The 23,684-nt window shown below is 37.9% G+C and overlaps 1 protein-coding gene across 8 annotated transcripts in view; it reads left to right on the top strand.

The window, feature by feature from the left end:
* The window catches only part of LOC147021723 (uncharacterized), an 86,696-nt gene extending 66,217 nt beyond the window's left edge, over positions 1-20,479 (top strand). For 6 of the 8 annotated variants that reach the window (XM_085891999.1, XM_085891997.1, XM_085891998.1 and 3 more), the window contains one exon: positions 1,554-4,922. In XM_085891999.1, coding sequence (XP_085748125.1) covers positions 2,684-3,619 — 936 coding nt within the window. In that variant the 5' untranslated portion in view covers positions 1,554-2,683 and the 3' untranslated portion in view covers positions 3,620-4,922. The other 2 variants (XR_015060899.1, XR_015060898.1) reach the window with 2 other exon arrangements.
* Positions 20,480-23,684: the final 3,205 nt, after the last annotated feature.

The following is a 23,684-nucleotide window of genomic DNA, read 5'->3' as shown; positions in this document are numbered from 1 at the left end:
TGTGTTTCTCCTTCTCATTCTTACCACGTTTACCAGAAAGACTAACCCAATTATAATTAACAGAGTTCAGCAGATCAATATACACTCTATCATCATTATTTTTCATATCCAATGGTTTATCAAAATACTTTGATTCACCCCTCACAGTTGAACCTTGTCTTCCATTTTTTGTGAGAAGAAACATTACTCTGGGGGTTAATTTAACAGGGGGTGAAGTAGACCCCAAGAACCTTAATTCATCATGAAATATCAATACCTTTTCTTCAACAAGATGAAATATTGCTGGTTGTTCTGTTGGAATGAGTCCTGCTGTGGTTTTTGAATCCGCTGAATATTCATTGTTTTGAAGAGCATTCACAATATAATCAGGGGGTGATTAATCTCTTCCATTTGTTGAAATGGAAGATCTGCTGTTGAGTACGACTTGTACGTACGGCAAAGTACGAGGCAAAGTACGGCAAAGTATGAGGAAGTGTACGACTTCATCATCATATTCTAATTCTCCTATATGCTCTAATTCTTCGTCCGTCATTTGACTGAAATCTTTTATCATTTGAAGTTTTTTAGGAGTATATGCAATTGTGGGAACTGTGGAAACATCTATACTTTTTTCTTTGGAAGTTTTTAAAAGCAGTTTAAAAAATTTATCTTGTTTTCTTTCAAATGCTTCTTCACTCTTTAGTTTCTGTCTGCGTTTGTTCTTTATGTCTTCCTGTTGTTTTACAACTTTTGAAACCAACTCTTGATGTTCCTTAAATCTTCTTGCTCTTTCTTTCGCATCCATTTATTTATTGGAAAATATCACTTATTATCTCATCTTGTTTCACAACAATATATTTATATTTTTCAGTCGTGTGCTTCATATAATCCCCAAATTCCTTTTTACTGCATAATGTAGAACAATTGTCTCTCCAAAAATTGTTTATATCTATTGAATTTAACTTAAATAAAATAAAAGTATCAGCATTGTTTCTGATGGAACGACGAGGAAGTTGAAAGTATGATTGACTAAGATAAATACAATTACAAGAAGAATGTCTCCCTCTTGTGTAGTAGCTCTCCATTAACGTTTGGTTTCTCTCATTAACACAATCATCAAAGACAACGAGGTTCTTTTTTGATTTATCCAAATCTTGGGGAGACGGTATATCATCCGTATTATCACTAAGAATCGTAGACTCCTATAGAGAAGGACTGGAACGTCACAATCTCGGGGTTTGTAACTTGAGTCTGAAGGATTAAGTTGAGTCTGGGGCTAAAATGACTTCTAGAAGGGCTAGAGACAAGATCTCGGGATCCATTTCGGGGTTTTTGAGGATGGTGAGTTCAATAGTTTCATTTTCAACACCACCTGAGGTCATCCTCAAGGTCAAAAGGTCATATTTCAAGGTCAAATGACTGAATTTTGGTATTTTTTGCCCGTTTTGTGTCTAACTCATAGAGGAAAACTTTTGTAAAGTCTATGACAAAACATGACATTGTGCACCTACTGCACCTACTTGCTGATTTCTATCATCATTAACTAATGTAGGTTTTGTTTGTTTCTCTTTCAGAAACTGTCCAGCTGGTCATCTCACACGATCTTTGTGTTGTTTCCTGCTTTGGTGACAATATGCCACGTCATTGCAGCTGCTTTGGTTGGAGAGGAAACTATGATGGGACACCTTATGTAAAGGTCATATCCTTCCCGAAAGATCCTGAGGAGAGGGAGAGATGGATATTGGCAATGCCAAATGAGAAAGAAAGCTTGAGGTGCTTAAAGGAGAAATATATTTGTGAGACACGTTTCAATTGTGATTGGGTGTCAGTTAGGGGTGGCAAACGAACCAAAGAACCCCCATCAATATTTCCTGGAGTACCGAAATCAGCTTTGAAGCAGGTGAACTCAGCCCCACGCCCAACATAATCTTCTACGTCAGAATCAAGAGCTAAGATGATGCAGGCAGCTGATGAGGCTGCAGACAATATCCAAGATTTTGACCACTTCTGTGCTAAAATCAGCTCCTATTTTCCTGGCTTTAACGTCATAAAAGACCAGGAAAACCTTTACCAATCAAGAACTGATGCTACTGGACAAACTGTCAAGCAGTTCTTTCATTTCCAACAAGTTCACTCAGCTTTTGGATTTCTATTCTTGAATAGAGTTGAGAAAGATGGCATTGAGGTGCCCAAACGACCTTTTCCTTTGCAGAAGAACAGCCTGCTCTCAAAATGGTCCCAGATTAGATCCATAACTGACCAGGTAAACACCTATGAATGCACAAGCAAGGAAATTCTTCAGCTTGTAATAAGCCAGCTCTGTTGGATGACTGAGGCACACGAGCTTCCTCAATTCACCTTCCTTCTGTCGCAGCTGCATCTTATGTTCAAACCTCTTGATCATCGCCGATTTGATACTGATACTATGATTTTCGCAATGCAGCTTCACAACATATCACCCAGTTCAAACAAAATGATTCGTCGATCCGGCTTAATCATTCTACCATCAACAAAAAAGGTAAAACAGATGCTTGCTAGTAGTCAGCAGGACTCCAACCTCAAAACCTTGTTCGACCAGCTTAAACCACAGCAGCGTTTGGTCAATTTAATGTTTGATGAGGTAAAGCTGGTCGAGACATTGCGATTTTCTGGAGGGCATGTTTTAGGATATGCTTAAAATGCAGCAGCAGGTGGTGAACACGAAATGCTTGCTTCACATGCTATGGTTCTTGAAGGTGCTTGCCATTTCGGTGGTCCACGCTATATTCTACGCATTTTGCCCTGCAAAAAACTAACTGCCGATCAGCTGAAGGAACTCCTTATTGAAGCTACATCAGCTGTAGTTGGTGCTGGCTGTACTGTGATTTCTTTGATATGTGACAATTGCAATACCAACCGCAGTGTTTATTCAAAACTTGGAGGACCAGGAAGTTGCCAAGTGCTCTCAATTCAAGAGCAATCTATGTTCTTAGTGTACGACTACGTGCACATCTTCAAAAATGTTCGCAACAACTGGATTCCTGTTGATGGCAAGACACTCTCATTTGTCGTAGATGGTAATGAGTACAAAGCTTACTGGAGTGATATTCAGAAGGTTTATGAGATCGACCGGGCAACTCCTATTTGCTTAACCAAGCTGACGCACACCCCTGTTTTCCCCAAGCACCTTCAACGCCAGAACGTACCATTGGTATGCCAAGTGTTCAATGACAAGACTGTCGCTGCTTTAAAGACCTTCAAGGATTCACTGGGCATCAGCGAAGGCACAATCATCCTCACCCAGATAATGAGTGAGTGGTTCAAGATGATGAACGTGAAAGACCGTTTCTCAGCTATCCATCTGCGTGACCAATCCAGACAGCCTTGGACAGCAGACTGTACAAGTTTCACTAGGCTGGAGCAGGCCTGCCAAATTATATCTACCTGTGCATGGCAAGGAGGTGGTGGTCATAAGCTGAAGCTAACTCAGCAAACTGCTGAAGCCTTCACTGTGTCCACACGTAATAATGTGGATGCTGCCAAATTGCTTCTGGCAGAGAAAGACTTTGACTACGTTCTTCCTGCTATATTTGCAGATGAAGCCTTGGAAGATTTTTTTCGGCAAAGCCAGGCAAAGAAGCGGTGGAAACTTCTACATTGAAGTAGTTGACATTATGGCTGCAGCTAAAAATTTGCAAACACTCATTAAGCATGACATTATGCCAGAATCTAGTTATCATGTGATTGATTGCGACAAGAACTGTACAACTTCCATAAATCCAGATGAGCAAAGTGAACTCATTGACGAGATTACTCCTCAAGACACTCAGGATCTCTTGGGGTCTGACGATGCCCTTAAGCATAAAGTAGTTTATTTCGCCGGACACCTTGTTCATAAATATGGCGATAGCACTCATATGGAGGAGATCATTGATGATGAAGATGGTAACGAGGTGTCATCTGAGTTTCAAGATAATTTGTATAGAGGTGGATTGAGTGTGCCGACTATGTCAACCGTCTTTTTTATACATAATGCCTATAATTTGTATGACAAGACTAAAATGCGTTGCCGATTTCATTTTGCTGAGCTGTTATCCTCTGTAGATGCACCTTTAGCTAGTAGTAATACTGCATTTACTACTTTAGCTAACATTCTATTGAAAGCTAATGTCTTCAATGTAAGTGACAAAGAAAAAGCTTTGGGATGCCTCAGGAGGCAAGAAAAGCTCTCCAACTAGTGATAGACATAGACATAGTTGTAATAGGCATAGTGTTGTGACATGCATATAATGTTTATGTAATACGATATATGACAATAAATGTCAAAGTTTGACAGCTCTACACACTTGCATCTTATTAGAATCAGTCATCTCTCACCGTTTATGAGTTAGACACAAAAACGGGCAAAAAATACCAAAATTCAGAAATTTGACCTTGAAATATGACTTTTTGACCTTGAAGATGACCTCAGGTGGTGTTGAAAATGACAATATTGAACTCACCGTCCTCAAAAACCCCTGTATGGATCCCGAGATAGTGTCTTACCCATTCTAGAAGTCATTTTAGCCCCGGACTCAAGTTAATCCTTCAGACTCGTTACAAACCCCGAGCAATGGAGGTTCCAGTCCTTCTCTATATCAGTCTATGCTAAGAATACAAGTTATCCGTTTTGATTTCTTTTTACATCTCTGTGTATCACAAAATAGTTGTATTATATCTTCAATGTTATAATCATTTAGGTTTTTTTGAAGTTTAAATAAACCGATTATATCTTTTTTTTGAAGACCAGCATTGAAACCTTGTGAGAGGAGTTGATACTCACGTTGAAAACTCGACTTTGTGAAAATTATTAAATTATCATAATCTAAAAAGTTGGGAGTCAGGAGCATCTTCAAAAGTAAGCAGGTTTTTCCGCATCCACTTGAACCAACGATGAGACATCTTAATGAATTTGGAAGATTTTTATGATTGTTAAATTTTATCTTATTTTCCCAAATGGGTAAAAAAAAATCATTCATTTATATATTTGGAAAACAGGTTATTTACTTTATTATTGGCTTTTTTAGAAACTCGATATTTTCTCCCAAGTTCAGGTTTAATTTCAAGATAATCCATTATTTTATTTATGCAATATCTTGTGTTGATATTTCCCTGAAAATCACATCCATGAAAAATATATATGACAACAATCCTTTGAACATTTCTCTAATACGTTCAGTTTCTTCCCTTGTAAGGAAAAGTGTGTTATCACCCTCATACTTTGCATTCATTTCTCTAATCAATCTTCTAAAGTAATTCATTTTTGGTGTAAATCTAAAAGAATTATTTTCCTTTTTATATTTTTTTATTGTCATAAATTAGAAGATAATCACAGAAAATGCATTGTTTATAGGCTTTTGACTCTGTTCAATCCCCGTCTTTCACATGCAGGACAATTCTCAAATTTGTCATATGGAGAATCAGGGAATTCAAGAGGTTCAAAATCTAGCATATTTATAAAGTGAAACTTTACTTAAACTGAAATTCATCTTCGTTATCATCTTCGATACTTTCAGAATCATCTATAAAACTACTTTCATAACTATAGTTTGAACACAAACTCTCGGTATCATAACTGTCGTTTGAACACAAACTCTCGGTATCATAACTGTCGTTTGAACACAAACTCTCGGTATCATAACTGTCGTTTGAACACAAACTCTCGGTATCATAATCGCTCTCATAATCTTCAAAATCTTCAGTTGAATATTGACTCATATTTATTTAGTAGAAAAAAAACATTACCATCGATATCTATATACTTTTTCATTAACAGATTCAACTGCGACATTTTTTATATTAAAGGTAATTTTAAAATGATCCTTAACTACTATTGAATGAACTGTCATTTCACCTGATATATTAAGATCCTTTATTTCATCAGGATTTATATCTTTAGGGTTGTTGAAAAAAATACAAATTTCTCCTTGCATATTACAGATGGTCTTATCTTTTCTTTCTAAAGCTTCATCCATAAGGTTTTTATTTTTTGATACTTTTTCTTGTTTCATTGCTTTTTCTAGTTTTGAATATATTGCCAGAAGGAGAGGAGAAACTTTTGTTAGAGATACTTTAATTGATGTTCTTCCAGATATCCTAAAAGCCCTTCCACTGAAGGATATTGAAGAACTCATATTATTCACCATAATTGTTTTTATCCAATAGTTGTTATATTTATCTTTGTTCAATTTTACATCCTTGACATATTTCTCAGTATCTTTAACAAATGAAGAGTTTGATTGAAACTTGTCTTTTGTGTCTTGAAACATTGTATTTATTAAGTGAAAAAAGTTGGAGGATAAAATGGTTTTAAGCATAGATTCACCTATAAATTAAACGAAATTTTCATCAAGAAAATTTAAGTTTCAGCAAAGTTTTATTCTATTAATATGGTGAAAACAACATACTGCGATGTTTGTAATCACGAATATAAATATTATATAAAATACCTTCAAACCAACAAACACACATTTAATCTATTTCATCAAATATCTCCACTTGACCAAGAAACAAAACATTGTGATAGATGTGATAATGATATTCATAAAAAGAATTATAATAGACATCTTCAATCATGCAAACACAAGAACAATGAAAAAGGGAAGCTAAATTCTCCATTGAAAACATTGATGAGGCATCAAAAGGGCATATAAAAATAAGATTGTTTCGTTTTCAAGACCCTGGACCATCTTCAATCATGGAAATAATTGATATGGTTAAACAAAGTATTGAAACTATAATTAAAAACACATTAAGTGAAATGAAAACTTTAAAGTTTTATATGGGGGTAAAATTGAAATGGTAAGAGAAGATGATGAAACCACTCCCTATATGAGTACAAACCCACACGTTATCTCATCATTTCAAGATTTTGTAAGATGTGATGTTTACGATGATCTCCAGAGACAAGAACAAGATGTTGATAACACTGTAGTAGGTTGTGAATTTACTATCACAAAAATAATCTTTTTAGATATACACATCTTAAAATCATATCCTCTTCAAGCTTCTTCTTATATTGATTTACCAAAAGAGATAAACTCAAGAAAGCGGTTGTTAATATTCAAAACAAAGATAAGAAATGTTTTCTACGGCCTGTTCTTGCTCACTTACATCCTCCACAATGGAATCATGAAAGGGTAGAACATTATAAGAAATATGAGAATACATTAAATGTTCAAGATTTAAAGTTTCCAATGTCATTTAGAAAAATGACTGTTTTTACAGCCATTTTTCCCTGCTGTGCAGGGGTTGGGCTTTTTTTTTTCATGAGGAAATGTTTTATGGCCGGATGCCCTTCCTGACGCCAACCCTGGTCACACCTTTCGACACACAGGGATATGGTACACCTATTCTTACCGGGGCATACACCAGGACCAGTACACTGGTACTCACTTCACCAACCTCGGAAGGATGACAGGCTGAGTCAACCCCCTGGTGTTAATTCAGCAGCCAACAGGGCTTGAACTCATGACCCTGGGATCCCAAGCCACCACCCTAACCACTAAGCCAACACCAGGCTTAATGTCATTGAGAGATATTCCTAAATTTGAGAAAATGAATAATCTATCTGTTAATGTATATGGATTAATGGATACAAACAAAGTTCAGATATTAAAAATTTCAAACAACTATAAAAATGATGAAACACACATTGACCTCCTCCACTTTACTTCAAAGGAAAAATCACATTATGCTTTCATCAAAAATTTCTCAACATTAACCAAATCACAAATATATAAGAGAAAATGTAAAACGTATCCTTGTAAGAGATGTCTCAACTCCTTTCACACAAAAGAACGATTAAATGAACATTCGAAATATTGTAGGAATCATAAATCAACCGTAATCAATTTACCAAAAGCAGGTTCAAACATATAATTTAAAGATTTTAACAAATCTATAAAACATCCGTTTGAAAGTATCCTTGAAAAGATAAACACTGTTTCTCCAAATCCAAATGAATAATACACAAATATATACCAAAAACATACTCCTTGTGTTTTCTGTTATTGTTTCAAATCATCTGTTGGCGATGAGTACAACAAGTTAGAACTTTATAGAGGGGAAGATGCCTCAGAGGAGTTTGTAAGACGATTGGAAAAAGATTGTATAAGACTAAGAGAAATAATGGTGAAAACCTATAAACCAATGTCATTAACAAAGGAAGAGGAAAAGGAATTTAGAGAGAACAGTATCTGTCATATTTGTGATGAGGAAATTGAGGGAGTGGTCAAGGTTAGGGATCACTGTCATCTTACTGGTAAATATAGAGGTCCAGCTCATTCCCATTGTAATCTTAATTACAAGCCTCCAAATTTTATTCCTGTCTTTCTTCACAACAACGCTCACTATGACACACATCCATTCATCAATGAACTTTCAAAGACATTCGGAAATATTTTCGCCATTCCAAACACAGATAAAAAAAAAATCTCATTAACAAAAACAATTTATACATCCCCCATAACCCATATCAGATTTCTTGACACATACAAGTTTATGGGAGATTCATTATCTGAGTTAGCATCAAATATTAAAAACTTCCCGAGTCTTAAATCATATTTCTCAAATCAAGAAGAGATTGATCTCCTATCACAAAAGGGAATATATCCGTATGACTATATGGATTCATTTGAAAGGTTTAAAGAAACACAACTTCCTTCAAGGGAGAGTTTCTATGGTAATCTGAATCATGCTCATATGTCTGGTGAAGATTATACACAAGCTAAAAAGGTTTGGGAGAAGTTTAATATAAATAATATTGGGAAATATCATGATTTATATCTTATAACTGATGTACTGTTATTAATTGATGTGTTTGAAACTTTTAGAACAGTCTGTCATAATAAAAAATTCTTATGGATTAGACCCCGCTCACTATTACACAGCTCCGGGTTTGGCTTGGAGTGCTATGTTAAAAATGACAAAACAAAATTTGGAATTAATCAATGATATAGATATGCTTTTAATGATGGAGAAGGCTAAAAGAGGAGGAATATCTCAAGTATGTTCCAAGAGATATGCTAAAGCAAATAACAAACATCTTCCTGATTATAATAAGAATGAGGACAACTCTTACCTGATGTATCATTATGCTAACAATTTGTATGGGTGGGCCATTTCTCAATCTTTACCTTATGGGAAACTTAAATGGGTTAAGGAAAAACATTATGAAAAAGTTTTATTTGATATTGTTATCTCCTCTCAAAAAGAATTGGATGAGGCTGAAGTTGGATATTATTTTGAAGTTGATTTAAAATACCCTGAAGAACTTCATAATAAACATAAAGACCTACCCTATGCCTCTGATATAGAAAGTCCAAGAAAAGAATGGTTAAGTGATTACCAACAGTCATTTAATATTAAGGGTAAATCTTCAGAAAAACTACTTACTACATTAAATGATAAAGAAAGTGATGTTTTATATCAAAGGAACTTGAGACAATATTTATCTGCTGGGTTGAGAGTGAAGAAAATTCATAGGATTTTGAAATTTAAACAAAGTCCATGGTTAAAGGACTATATTGATTTTAATACAAAAGTAGAAAAAAATGTAGAAACAGATTTTGAAAAGGTCTTTCATAAATTAATGAATAATGCTGTATTTGGAAAGACTATGGAAAATGTTAGGAATCGAGAAAACATAAGACTTGCTACATCTTGGAAACAGGCCTCAAAGTTAATTAACAAACCAAGTTTTGAATGGGTGGAAGTATTTTCAGAGAACTTTTGTGCTATTCATCTGAAAAAAGAGAGTATTGAAATGGATAAACCTATTTATATAGGAACATCAATTCTTGATTTGTCAAAGTTGTTTATGTATGACTCTTACTCTAATAATTTAAAATTAAAGTATAAGGATAATGTGTCATTGTTATATATGGATACAGATAGTTTTATATTAGAAATAAAGACTGGAGATGTATATGAGGATATGATTGATAATATTGATATATATGATACAAGTAATTATAAATCTGGTGATGTGTTGTTTTCATCAAATAACGAAAAGGTTATTGGTAAGTTTAAAGATGAATTGCGTGGGAAGGTTATGAGTGAATTTATAGGATTGAGATCAAAGGCTTATGCTTTTACATATATTGAAAATAATATTGAAAGGTGTAAAAAGAAGTTAAAGGGAATAAAGAAAAAAAAAAAGAAATGAAACAATAAACTTTAAACATTATTACAACGAATTAATCTTAAAGAAGGAAGAGTATAGAAAAATGAATAAAATAAGAAGTTATAAACATCAATTATACACAGAAGAAATAAATAAGAAAGCATTCGGAGCTTTTGATGATAAAAGATATATTTTAGAGAATGGAATTAATAGTCTCCCTTATGGTTATAAGTATAAGTGCTGAGGAACTACTACCGTCTTTTACTGATTTATAAATGATAGAACCAAGCGATAACCAAACCAAAGAGTGGAGATACAATCAACCTTGGTACTTAAATGGAAAACATAAAGAATCTGAGAAATATCCAATAAGTCCTATTGAAGAAATAGCCGGGGTAAAAGTAGATAAACAAATAAGCGGATAAATTTAATTACAAATAAGTTAGAGGATGTAAAGAAAAAAATTAATATCCTTGAATGGACTGAAAACTTTGATGGTTATCAAATGAACAATGGAAAAACAATTTACTATAATCTCAAAATGATATGTGGCTCAGGAGGTAGTCAAACAAGAGCATTGAGAGAAGTTCATAATTTTATTTCTGCTCAACAAAGATATTTAGACCAAGAACAAAGTTCTAAAATAATATTTGTGAACATACTCTATGGTAAGCCTCGTGTTGGCTTAGTGGTTAGGGTGGCGGCTTGGGATCCCAGTGTCCTGAGTTCAAGCCCCGTTGGCTGCTGAATTAACACCAGGGGGTTGACTCAGCCTGTCATCCTTCCGAAGTCGGCGAAATGAGTGCCAGTGTACTGGTCCCGGTGTATGCCCCGGTTAGAATGGGTGTACCATATCCCTGTGTGTCGTAAGAGGTGACCAGGGTTGGCGTCAGGAAGGGCATCTGGCCATAAAACATTGCCTCACAAAAAAAGCCAAAACCCCTGCACAGCAGGGAAAAATGGCTGTAAAAACGGTCATTTTATACTCGATGGTGATGAATGTAATAGGAAAATTAATTTATTACCTCAAATAGAACAGGATCAAATATTCGTTGGCTCACTCTTTGAGTGGAGTAAGAGTCCGAGGGGGAGAGAAAATCATTCTCCTCTTTTGACCAAATAAGCCTTGATCAAGAAAACTTCCCCTATTAATTTGTTTGAGGTTTTTTGGACCCTGAGACAGTCTCAATTTAACATGAGCTTGTATGGCAGAAAATCATACTTCTCTTTTTGTCCTGATGGGTCTCGAGTCAGAGAGTTCTCCCTATACATTTGTATGGGAGGAATTAGCCTCCTGTTTTGGGGTTTTCGGGGATCAATTCATAGTTTTCCCCATTCATTTGCATGGGTGCCTCAGAAACCCCATTAATCTACTACCGACATCTACAACTATTCAGGATATGGTGAACACTTTATTAGGAAGTTCAAACTTCTTTCTTCCTTCCTGTTTAAATTACTGAGAATTTTTCCAGTAATTAAAACATTTCATCACCTATGTTGCATCCTTCACACTCTCCTTGCCTGTGAAACACCAATCTGACAGTCTAAATAGTCTGGTCTGGAATCCAACCCAGACTACACAGTCTCAAACATAAGTGCCCAACCTCTGCACCACCCTATCGGACAGTGGGGTGGGGAGTGGGGAGAGGAGGAAGGTTTGCAAGATGTGGGGGAAGGTTTGAGTGTGTTGGATATGAGGGACGGTTTGAGTGTGCAGGGTGTGGGGGAAGGTTTGAGTGTGTAAGGTGTGTGGGAAGGTTTGAGTGTGTAAGGTGTGTGTGGGGGGATGTTTCAGTGTGTTGGGTGTGGGGGAAGGTTTGTGTCAGTGAGAGGTGTGGGGGAAAGTTTGTGTGTGTGAGGTGCATGGGGAATTTTGAGTGTGAAGGGGGGTGGGGGAAGGTTTGTGTGTGTGTGGGGGGGGAAGGTTTGGGTGTGTAGGGTGCATGGGATAGTGAAGGTTTGTGTGTGTGAGGTGCATGGGAAAGTTGAAGTGTGTGTGTGTGTGTGTGTGTGTGTGTGTGTGTGTGTGTGTGTGTGTGTGTGTGTGTGTGTGTGTGTGTGTGTGTGTGTGTGTGTGTGTGTGTGCAGGGGAATGCTTGAGTGGGTGGGGGAACGTTTTAGAGGGTTAGTTGATGGGAAGCATTTAGGAGTAGGGTAAGGGGAAGCATTGAAAGGTTGGGGTGAGGAGTTAGGCAGAAATGAGGGGGATATGAAGCTTTGAGAGGGTGGGGGTGGGGGGGGAAGGTTGCTTTGAGAGGGTGGGGTGGGGGTGGGGGTGGTTGCTTTATCAGATTCCATATTCCCAATTTTATCCATATTCCGATCAATTTAAAACATGTATTTCCAGAGAAAACAGTATCTTTCTTCAATTCAATATGGCTGCCAAACCATATGACCTATCAATTATTCCTTAACAAACCTATACACCCATGGCTTTGGAAACATTTGTTTGAAGTTTCCCCTCAATTTGTCCAGTTCTAGAGAGGAAGATTTTTTATAGGTATTAGGGTAAATCCAATATGGCTGCCAAACCATGTGACATGACATCATATGTGTCAACCTATTGTTCTTCATGGATAGGCAGTCATACATGTAAAGTTTCACCTCGATCTGTTTAGCCACTTCAGAGAAGAAGATTTTTGAAGGTTTAAAAAAACAAAAAACAATATGGCTGCCGAATCACATGATCGATGACATATCATCATATTTTTTTTTCTGTTAACCATTTTATCCCTGGATGACCCTCAAACATTTTCATACTGATCAGATGTAACATTCTACATATGCAATTATGACTTCATAACGAAGGCACCTATGATGTCATTAAAAAAAATCACTCTCATTCCCCATGAGGACTACTTGCTCTGTGCCAAGTTTCAATTTTTTTCCTTGGTGTGGTTTCAGAGATACAGAGGCCCAAAGTTTTTCTGTTTTTCCAATATGGTACTCTTATGATTCATCTCCACCTAATCATTGTTCATGATGGTTCATTTCCTCCTACTCATAATTCATGATGCTCTGTGGTTCCACCGATCAGATAATCCCGTCCTTTCTTTCTCTCAACCAATGCACGTTGAGGAAATTACATTGTAACTTCATAAACGAGAGTTTGGTGCTTCTTCTTCATCTGCTTACGGTTTTATCTTGAGGAGTGCAAGTCGAAAAGCTTTGATAATGTCTATTTTATTGAAATGCACATTTACATTAACCTATTGCCTTTCCATTGATTATGGAAATGTTTCTTTAGCAAGGAATACACATCAAAATTTGCAAGCAATACACTACTCAGGGAGAATGTCTTCATTGTTGTCATAGCTTGTTTCACTGGCGGCCTCTATCTGTTTACACAGAATCTTGATGCTGAAACTGCGTAAGGTGGCCTCGTCATGAAGAAACTTGATTGGTACCCCAAGGATGGGTAATAAAACAGCAATTTAGGATAGCCACTAAAACAGAAACTTTGAATGGGCATGATAATGGTAATTTGGGATTGTCCCTAAATGGCATGATAATGGTAATTTGGGATTGTCCCTAAATGGCATGATAATGGTAACTTGGGATAGTCTCTAAAATGCCAATTTGGGATGGGCACGAAATTGGAAATTTGGGATGGGCACTAAAATACTGCCTTAAAAAAGGCAGTGTTGCCCACTTTTCATGCAGGACCATTGCCATCGATAAAGTATGCCAATGGGGGGGGGGGGTGGGGGTGATAATTGATAAAGGGAAAGAAGTTGGAAAGAAATCAAATTATGGGGTGGAGAGGGATGAGGCATACTTGGGGAAAATGCTTTGGGTGAGGTGGCAGTGGGGTGGACAAATGCTCAAATATTCTGCCACTTTTTCATGCACAATAAATACATGGTCCTGAATAATAAAAAAAGATAATCGAATTAGAGCCTTCTGTGAGCCTCAAAAAAAATGAATTTAACCAAAATTAGATAAAGATCTTCATGAGTTGCTCATTTCGTTTTTGTGCTGCCAACTTAGTGAGATCCCAGGTGAGTAGGGAGAAAATGAGTTGTGCGGTACTCCCCACTCCCAATTTTACATGCAATTTGGGGAAAGGGGAAAACCTTTTGACCATTCTCTCAAAATATCACCCCTATTCCTCCCCATTTTATCATCTTAACAGCTTGGTGTCTTGGTATATTAACACTGAGGTCGATGTGAAAAACTTTCTGACCATCCTCACTATATTCCCACAACCACTCCTCCATCCCCAACCCCCCTATCAACTCCCCCTCCCACTCCCCATGCGCTCCGTCCTTTTAAATCACCAATCATCCCAAAGCAAACATTCTCTTCTGTTCCTTCTCCCCCACTCACCTCCCTTCTACTAAATTACCTGACCTATAAACAAATATTAAGTAGGATGAATATTAATTGTATTGTTTCTAAGCACCCACCTCCTCACTTCCCAAAAATATCCCTGATTTCTCCCCATTCCAACTGACCAAGATCAACAAATATCAAGAGGATATGTTATTATTTTATTAAGTCCACATTTCTTGGTTCACTATAATGTTTATTAAGCAAGTTGAAAACCCATGACCCCATCCTCCTCCCCAACACACACACATACATACACACATATACACACACATACATACACACACACACACACACACACACACACACACACACACACACACACACACACACACACACACACACACACACACACACACACACACACACACACACACACACACACACACACACACACACCTCCCGAACCCTTCATTTTACAACAACTTAAACATGATATGTGGTTCAGAGGAACAAAGACAAGAATGTTGAGAGGAGTATATCATTTTATTTCTCTGCAACAAAGATATTTAGAACAAGAACCAAACTAATATTCATATTATTTATCAACCTTCTCAATGATCTGAAAGTTATAAGAGAATAAACACTTTAATAATCCACAAAACAACCAAATGTTTATCGGTAGCCTGTATGAGTTCAATTCAGAGTACCAATAATTAATCAATTCTTCTTACTTTTGCCTTGTGTCTGGGCACTGTGCCACAGAGTGGTTGCCACAGCTGTACTCCCTCAGGATTGAAAGAAAAAAGGCACATTCTTCACCTGCTGTTGCGTTTCCTCCATTTTTGCCACACCCACACACACATCCCTCACTTCCCCCTCCACATTGTGTGCCCCCACCTTTGATCCATCCCTACTCCCTCACCTTCCCCCTTTCCCCCCACACACACACACACACATGGGGAGGGGAAAGGGGTGAGGGAAGGGAATGGGTGGGTCATTGGTGAGGGTAGATGGTGAGGTCGTTGGTAAGAGGTAAGAGGTTCTGCTCAAGAACATTGTGGTTTTGTGCCCACCCTCTGGCAAATAAAAACATGTTTTTAAGTTCAGGTTTCCTTCACCCAAACTACCTCCTTTGTTTGACTTATTTTTAAGAATGGTGGTGTGGCATGTGGTGTGTGCCATAGGCTTTGTTTGCTTGCATGAAAGCAACTGATACTTTGGAAGCATGGACCATGATATTTTTACATATCTCACCATGACAGTTGAGTATCAATTGATTGACTTTTTAAACGTGAAGTATTAATTACTTTATGTGTATAATATTGTTACAGAATTTAGAATCCGATCTGACGAATGCATACAGACATCCAGGTCCTCAGATAGTTATTTCCCTAAATGCATGTCGAGAATAGACTATCCCCATGTCTGGTGGGATTCTATATGTGATGCATTGAGAAGGGTAAAGAATAGATTCCCTCTCTTATGGAAAGCTCCTTTTACTCTTTACGACAGACACATTCATGCATGTGAGATAGCGTTAGCCCAACGGAGGCTCGACATCCGCCTTTTTCCATCGACATTGACACCCGCTTCTTTCACCGACGTCGACACCCGCCTTTTTCCATTGACGTTTGACACCCCGTTCAGCATCTCTATGGACTCCAACTGGATCTTTTTCATATTGGGCTAAACATTGAGATGATAATTGTTGTTGGCATTTTATGAGCGCTTCACATTTTCGCTCGGTAATTCTGCCAAATGGCTGCTTTCTGTCATTCTTCCAGCACCACAGGCATGGCGTCATAGGCCAGGAATGGTCGCGGGACAGACGGGTTGTCACGAACAATGATTCGCAAATGGGGCGTGGTGGATTTGGCTGGAGTCTGCCCCCACCCAGACAGGCCACCTTTAAAAAGAGGACGAGAGGTCCGTTCTTGACCAGTCAGTTGGTGTCAGTGACTCGGTGTCAGTCAGACGGCTTTTCCAGTTAGTCGATAACCAGTCATTTGGCGTCAGTCAGATGGCTTTAGGAGTCAGTCAGACCAGTCAGTTTGAGCATCAATTGGCAACGGTCAGTTTTGCAACAGTCAGTCAGATGGCTTTCCCAGTCGGTCGACCACCAGTCAGTTGGCGATAGCTGGTTGCGGTTCTGACAGCTTTGAGAGCATTGCAGTCGGCACCAGTCAGTCGGCGCCAGTGAGTTGGTGACAGCCTCAGCACTTAACAGCTTCTCACAGTTTCCTCACAGTGCCTCACAGCGCCTCAGCTCCTTACAGCTTCTCACAGTGCCTCATAGCACCTCACAGCCCCTCAGCTTCTCACAGCTTCTAACAGCTGTCCATCGGTTGAGGCTCCTGGTGGCTCCTGGCGGTGGGTGATGCTCGGACCGTTAATGTTTGTTCTGCTCGAGAACTGCTATTGGCGTACCTGATTCTTGGCATCCCTGGTTCCTGGGGGCGACGACGTGACGTTGATTGGTGTTCAAGCCTGTTTGTGAGTGGGTGCTGGCAATGGACAAGGCACGCTCACACATTTCAGGACATTTTTATTTGACATACGACGACTTCCATTTGGTGAGCAAGACTGAATTTCTCTTCACCCCTGAATGATCTGCTGGGTCCCCTTGTCTTGTGTTTAATTGTTAAGTAAGGCATCGTGATAAGCATCTGCTCTTTGTCCCTTTTTCTCCTAGTGCCTGAATGATTATTTATTTGCTTACGATTATTTTGATTGATTTTTATTTATTTATTTTCTTATTAATAAATTGCTTTGTTGACGTTCTAACCTGTCCGTGCTTGTCCTTTCCTTCCATTGATCCAGCATTGTCTGAACCTAGATAGGCTGGGAGGTAATTACACACAAATTGACCTGTAATAGTCGGCAGCACCAACGGTTAAATGCTCGGCCACCCTAATTAAGATCTAATCAAGATATCATTGGCACTTTGCCGAGAGCACGCTCCCAGTTCAGGAAACCATGTGATCTCTAGTTAAAAGGCAAAATTAGATGGTGGACACTGGAACTCGTGTTTAACTGATTGGCATTCATGGTTCTAAAGCAACTCACCGTATCACAAAGTTAATCGTGAGCGGTGGTTACAGCTTCGGCTCTTCCGAGGACAAATGGAGATTAAACCCCCTTATAATACATTCGGTACCCGTGGCCGTAACAATATATTTACGCTGACATTTGCCTTCCTGTAATTACAGGTCAAACCATGTCAGTGAATTGGTAGATGAGGTCCAGCATGAATATGAAGTACTTCAGAAACAACAAATTGAAATGAACGAGCTCCTGTCAGAGTTTTATGAAGTTTGAGACAAACTAAGAAGTGAAATGATGAGAAGCTATCATCAGCTGGCTGAAAGACCACTTCTCCTGACCAACCCAACTAATGTTGGACCAAGTTTAAGCATCGAGACATTATTCTCTGGTCTACAAGAAAGGTGAGTATAGTCATGTGCAAAAGCCTTTTATGCGAAGAAAACTTGTTGGTAAGAGGTACAAGTTCAGCTCCACCCAAGTCTCTCTCACACATGTTTTTCCTGACTATTATTTCCGAACTGAGAAGCAAGACAGAAAATAAAAGATATACTCAAATGATGATGACCAAGGCTATGCAACAACAACAGCAGTCCCAACACTCAATTATGTTAAGGTACATACGTTAAAATATTTAAATTGTGTACTGGAAGTGAACAGAAATTAAATAATTAATTAGACTAACTTTCCCCACCCCTTCCCCCCCTTTTTTAACAGGACCAAAAGTACAACATTTGTGAAGTGAGCCATTACATGCTGTGAATTGGGAAAGGTCAAACATTCGGAGGAAGATGACAAATTCCTGGCATCCGATGCAACACAAGTTCCTCTCAAACAAAAATTGTATTATATATATTATAATGTGTAGTACCGTGTACGTTTATTTTAGTTTTAATTATGTTTGCTTTGTTTTCAATTATTTAATTATTGAATTCAAGAAAAGAATAAAGGAAAAAAGAGGGGGAGTGCACCCTCACCAACGACCCACCCATTCCCTTCCCTCACCCCTTCCCCTCCCCATGTATGTGTGGGGAAAGGGGGAAGGTGAGGGAGTAGGGGTGGATCAAAGGTGGGGGCACACAATGTGGAGGGAGAAGTGAGGGATGTGTGTGTGGGTGTGGCATATGGTCTGTGAGTGTAACATGTGGTCTGTGAGTGTAGCATTTGGTGTGTGGGCATATTAGGTAGAAAATGGGTGTGATTTCTTTTATTTTTTGCGGGTCAAAGGTGGGGGCACACATGGGGGAGGGGGAAATGATGGTGGTGTGTGGGTGTGGAATGTGGTGTCTGGGTGGGTCAGGGGAGTGGTTTATTAATTTCTATTTTTTATATTATTATTGCAATTACATTATATTATTATTTATGTCTTCTTTTACCAACATTGTTTTCTTAAATTCCTGAGAATAAAACGAACTCAAAATTTCTTCTCCAATTAAATCTTACAATTAAAAGTCCAAGGAGCTGTGTCCATTGTATCAACAATTTTTAAAAGCTCACTCCATCTCCTACTAACACATTATAATTATTTTAGTTTTGTATCCGCTTGAAGGATTATAACAAAATTTGTCATTTCCCTTTGTGATATTAAAAAGGGTATTAAAGTTTCCATATATAATAAGGATACTTCATATTTTTTGTGGGGTCAAGTTGTAGTGGGTATGGAAATGAAGCTGTGTAATCACTTGTAAAATTTAAGCTGAGGATTGTGCTTATAATCTTATTTAAAGGTCCATAGAATCAAAAATGCATGTTTGGTTTAATAAATAGATATGGCTTCAATTTAAAACTCAATCGTTTTTTCTCTTGAATAAATACCTTGAAATAAAGACATTAATGTGGTGTCCTTGTACACTTTATTAGCCCCGACCTTACGCCTCCAAAAAAAAAGCGGTAATGTGATTGTCATATATCATGTGACCCACAACGTCACCTTATTATTGAAATCAATATATTGATTTCAATACCAAGATGTGAATGGTTACTCAGACTGACTTTGAGAAAGACTTCTAGAAACTAATGAATAATGGGAAAATGATGGAAAATGTAAGAAATAGACGAAACATGGACGGAACATAGAAATAGACGAGATGAATAATGCAAGACTACATCTTGCAGACAGACTAAAAACTTAATAAACCCAGCTTGAAACAGGTGGAAATATATTCAGGTAACTTTTCTGCTATTCACATGGAGAAGGAAAGCATTATGATGGATAACCCCATTTACAGAGGAACTTCAGTACTTAACTTATCAAAGTCAAGAATGTATGACTATTTATTTAACAACATAAAGATGAAATATGATGAAAGAGTTAATCTCCTTTATATGGACACAGTTTTATATTGAAATTTAAAACAAAAGACATTTTGAGGATATAAAAACAAACATAAACATGTATCACACAAGCAATTATAAAAAGTGAGAGTAGTCTGTTCTCCATGAAAAATAAAAAGGTAATTGGAAAATTTAAAGAGGAATTGGGTGCAGCAATTATTAATTAATTTGTAGGATTAAGAGCTAAAGGCCCGGTCACACCTTGACGTTTTAGCCAACGTATGCCGATTTTTGAATTTTTTTTCTAAAACGCTGGCACACGTTGAATACGTTATGGGTAAGTTTTGATAACATTGAGAGCACGCTGAAAAACACTGCCATACGTCGTTGTACGCTGGCTTTAAACGTTGTATTTTTTGGTTGTCCTCAAATTTTTTCATGCTTGAAATTTCACGACGAATGCCGGCGTATGACTCACACGTTCCGCTACGCTGGCCACAAGTTGTATGCACGGTCTGCGATCGTTGACAGACGTCAACACATGCTACTTGTAAGTGAATCATAAGTTGAGACACGCCGAGGTAATGTTTAGCGTACCCGAAACTTATTTCTAACCTATGATTAACGTGTTGTTGGCACGTTACGCGATCGTTGCCACACATCGACAGACGTTACGTTTAAGTTACTCATAGGCTGAAAGACGTCGGTATAATGGATCGTCCTTGTGTCAGCGTCCACGGCCACCGCCAGGACACTTATTTGCAGCATTCTTCAAACTTTTCTTCGGCATGACGAGGATGTTCACACTTCGATGTCAAGCTTGGCTATGATTCCAATTGTCCATCGGCAGCGTCTATTTAAAATAGTCAAGTTTGAGCGTTTTAACACGTTCAGAAGAAACGCTTCAAATTTCCAAACCCCAGCGTCAAAAAACAAAGGCGAGTGACAGCAATTTAAATCGTTCATTGTAAACAATGGAAATAGCTGAGTGGTACCGTTTAAAAGTCGTTGAGTGTAAAAAAAATCCAATTGTTGAGCGCAAGCGTCTACTTTCAATAGTGGAGATGCAGCCATTTAAATCGTTGAGTTTATCATTTAAATCGTTAAATCGTTAAACGCAAGGACGATCCATCATAACCCACACCCTCCCCCTCACACTCACCTACTACTGCCAACATGAACAAACTACTACTAATACTAATACTGATACTGATACTGATACTGATACTGCTGACATGGACATCGACTCAAAAAAGGAACTCGAAAACACTGTTGGGTTCCCCTTTTATGAGCAGCATTTTTATATACCAATTCCCAAAACCGCTGGGAACACGTCTTTATATGGCAGTTGTAAGCTAGAAACACGTTAATTTATTTTTTTTGTCGACCGGAAGATGTCATTGGAATACGTCGACATACGTCGATGTGTGTTGGGACTACGTACAGAATTGGTTCAAAGCACGTCAAACACAAGTTAGAAATAAGTTTCGCGTAAAAAAGACATTACCGCGACGTGTTTCGACTTATGAGTAGCTTATAAGTAGCCTTTGTGGACGTGTGTAAGCGTCCACATATCGTGTGTACAACCTATCCCCATCGCATACGGAACATGTGTCATACGCCGAGTACGTCCAAAAATTTTGAACATGTTTAAAATTTCTTGACGTACTCTACTTACTACGACGTACGATAGCGTACTTTAGCGTTGTACTCACATATACCAAACTTACTCATACCGTATTTGACGTGCCCCAACGTTTTAGACACATTTTTCTTAGGTCGGCATACGCTGGCAAGATCGCCAAGGTGTGACCGCGATGTTGACACTTCCATTTCTACGGCAGTTATGATTCGAATCGTTGTGCGTCAGCCTTTTAATAGGCTACGTCACGACATCGTCGGCGATGCGTGCAACGCGCTATGCCTAAGTTAGACTATCGTTGGGCATCGGTTGTGTAGGCCGACAACAGGTTCAGCATTCGTTGGTATAAGTTATCTATAACACAACGAAACGTTCTGTGTCCGTTACCAATGCGTTATACATAAGACCAAGTCGCTATGAATACGTCCGAATCTTTAAAAAAAAACATCAAAAGTTCAACGTAATCCAACGTTTTAGATACATTTTAATACGTTGCCATTGCTGGCTAAAACGTCAAGGTGTGACCGGGCCTTAAGGCTTGTGCTTTTGAATATTATTCGAAGATTGGTGCTTCTAAATGTGACACAAAATTGAAAGGGATAAAGAAGAATGTAATCAATGAGACAATAAATTTTGATCATTATTACAACTGTTTCATTTTCAAGAATGAAGAGTACAAAGAAATGAATACGATAAGAAGTTGTAATCATCAACTGTACTTTGAACAAGTAAATGCAAAGGCTCTGGATGCAGATGATGATAAAAGATGCATTTTAGAAAACTTAATTGACACCCTCCCTTTGGGATATACAGTGGCCTGCAAAAGTATTCACCCCCTACCAATAATGTCACATTTAGATGAATTATGAATTACAATTACGAACAAGAAAAAGAGCAATCTGAGATTGCAGACCCTAGCCAGGATTTCTTTTGTGTGGTGTATTTTGTGTGGCATTTGTGCACCGGTGTGTTAGTGATGACTGGGTATCAAGATGTCCCGCTTGATCGGACACTTCACCCTGACCCATGACTTTTTTATTATTATTAATTATTCAATTTTATTGAGAATGGGATTAAAATAAATTCAATTCAAATCAAGTGGAAGACCAAAGAGGTATAATCCTGCATTGGAGTAATGAGGAGAAACCTGAACAAGCAAAAAGCAAAGATGAAGTCATCATGAGTAACCTGGATATGATTCACATTTCAGTTGCTACTCCTCTGCCCTCAAACCCATTCAGGCACAGCCAAGTGTGCCTTATTCAAATAAAAAAAATCCTTAAAACAAAAAGAAACCATATCAAAAAATTGAATAATCCTGGCTGCGAGACCATGCATCCTATCAAGTTAAAATTTAAAACATGTATTACGCATCACTACTAGATTATAAATGTGAAGTTTCACTCGGATTGATTAAGCGGTTCCAGAGAAAACATTATTTAATATTTTTCTTCAATCCATTATGGCTGCCAAACCATGCGACCTATCAATTATTTCCAAACAAACTTGTACATGCATGGATTGGGGAACATTTGTGTGAGGTTTCCCCTCAATTTGTCCAGCTATTCTGGAGAAGATTTTTTATAGGTTTTAGGGTAAATCCAATATGGCTGCCAACTCATGTGACCTATGACATATGTGTGAAGCTTTTGTTCCTCATAGATAGGTGGTCATACGTGTAAAGTTTTGCCTCGATCTGTTCAGAGAAGAAGATTTTTGAAGGTTTTTTTTTTTTTAAACAATATAGCTGCTGAATCATGTGACCGATGACATCATCAATTTTTTTCTGTGGACCATTTTATCTCTAGATGACCCTCAAAAATTTTCATACTGATCACATGTAGCATTCTACATATGCAATTATGATGTCACATTGAAGGCACCTATGATGTCATCCAAAAATCACGCTAATCCCCCATGAGGAATACTTGTCGGGTGCCCAGTTGAAATTTTTTCCTTGGTGCAGTTTCAGAGATACAGAGGTCCAAAGTTGTTCCGTTTTTTCAACATGGCAACCACCCCTTGTGACCTATGATGTCATAATTATGATGAAAACTTTCTACACGAGGAGTCTCACCAATGGTGAAAATTTTGTCTCAATCTGGCAAGCAGTTGTGGAGAAAAGCACACAGGTTGTGTGTGAACAAACAGAATGACAGACAGACAAACAAACAAATGAAAACTCACTCATTAAGAGTGAAAACTTGGCAAAACAGCACAAAGTACAATGGCATTCGGTGGAGTGCATACCTCTGCCAAATGAAACAGTTCAGGTAAGACTTTTGTTGTGTATTGTGAATGTTTGTTGGGATGTAAATAAAAGTACAT

The sequence above is a fragment of the Eptatretus burgeri genome, chromosome 8, assembly GCF_056783735.1.
Source record: "Eptatretus burgeri isolate ZD-2024b chromosome 8, Ebu_testis_v1, whole genome shotgun sequence".
NCBI lineage: Eukaryota > Metazoa > Chordata > Myxini > Myxiniformes > Myxinidae > Eptatretus > Eptatretus burgeri.
The sequence above is the reverse complement of the archived record's forward strand: the minus strand, read 5'-3'. Positions and strand labels throughout refer to the sequence as shown.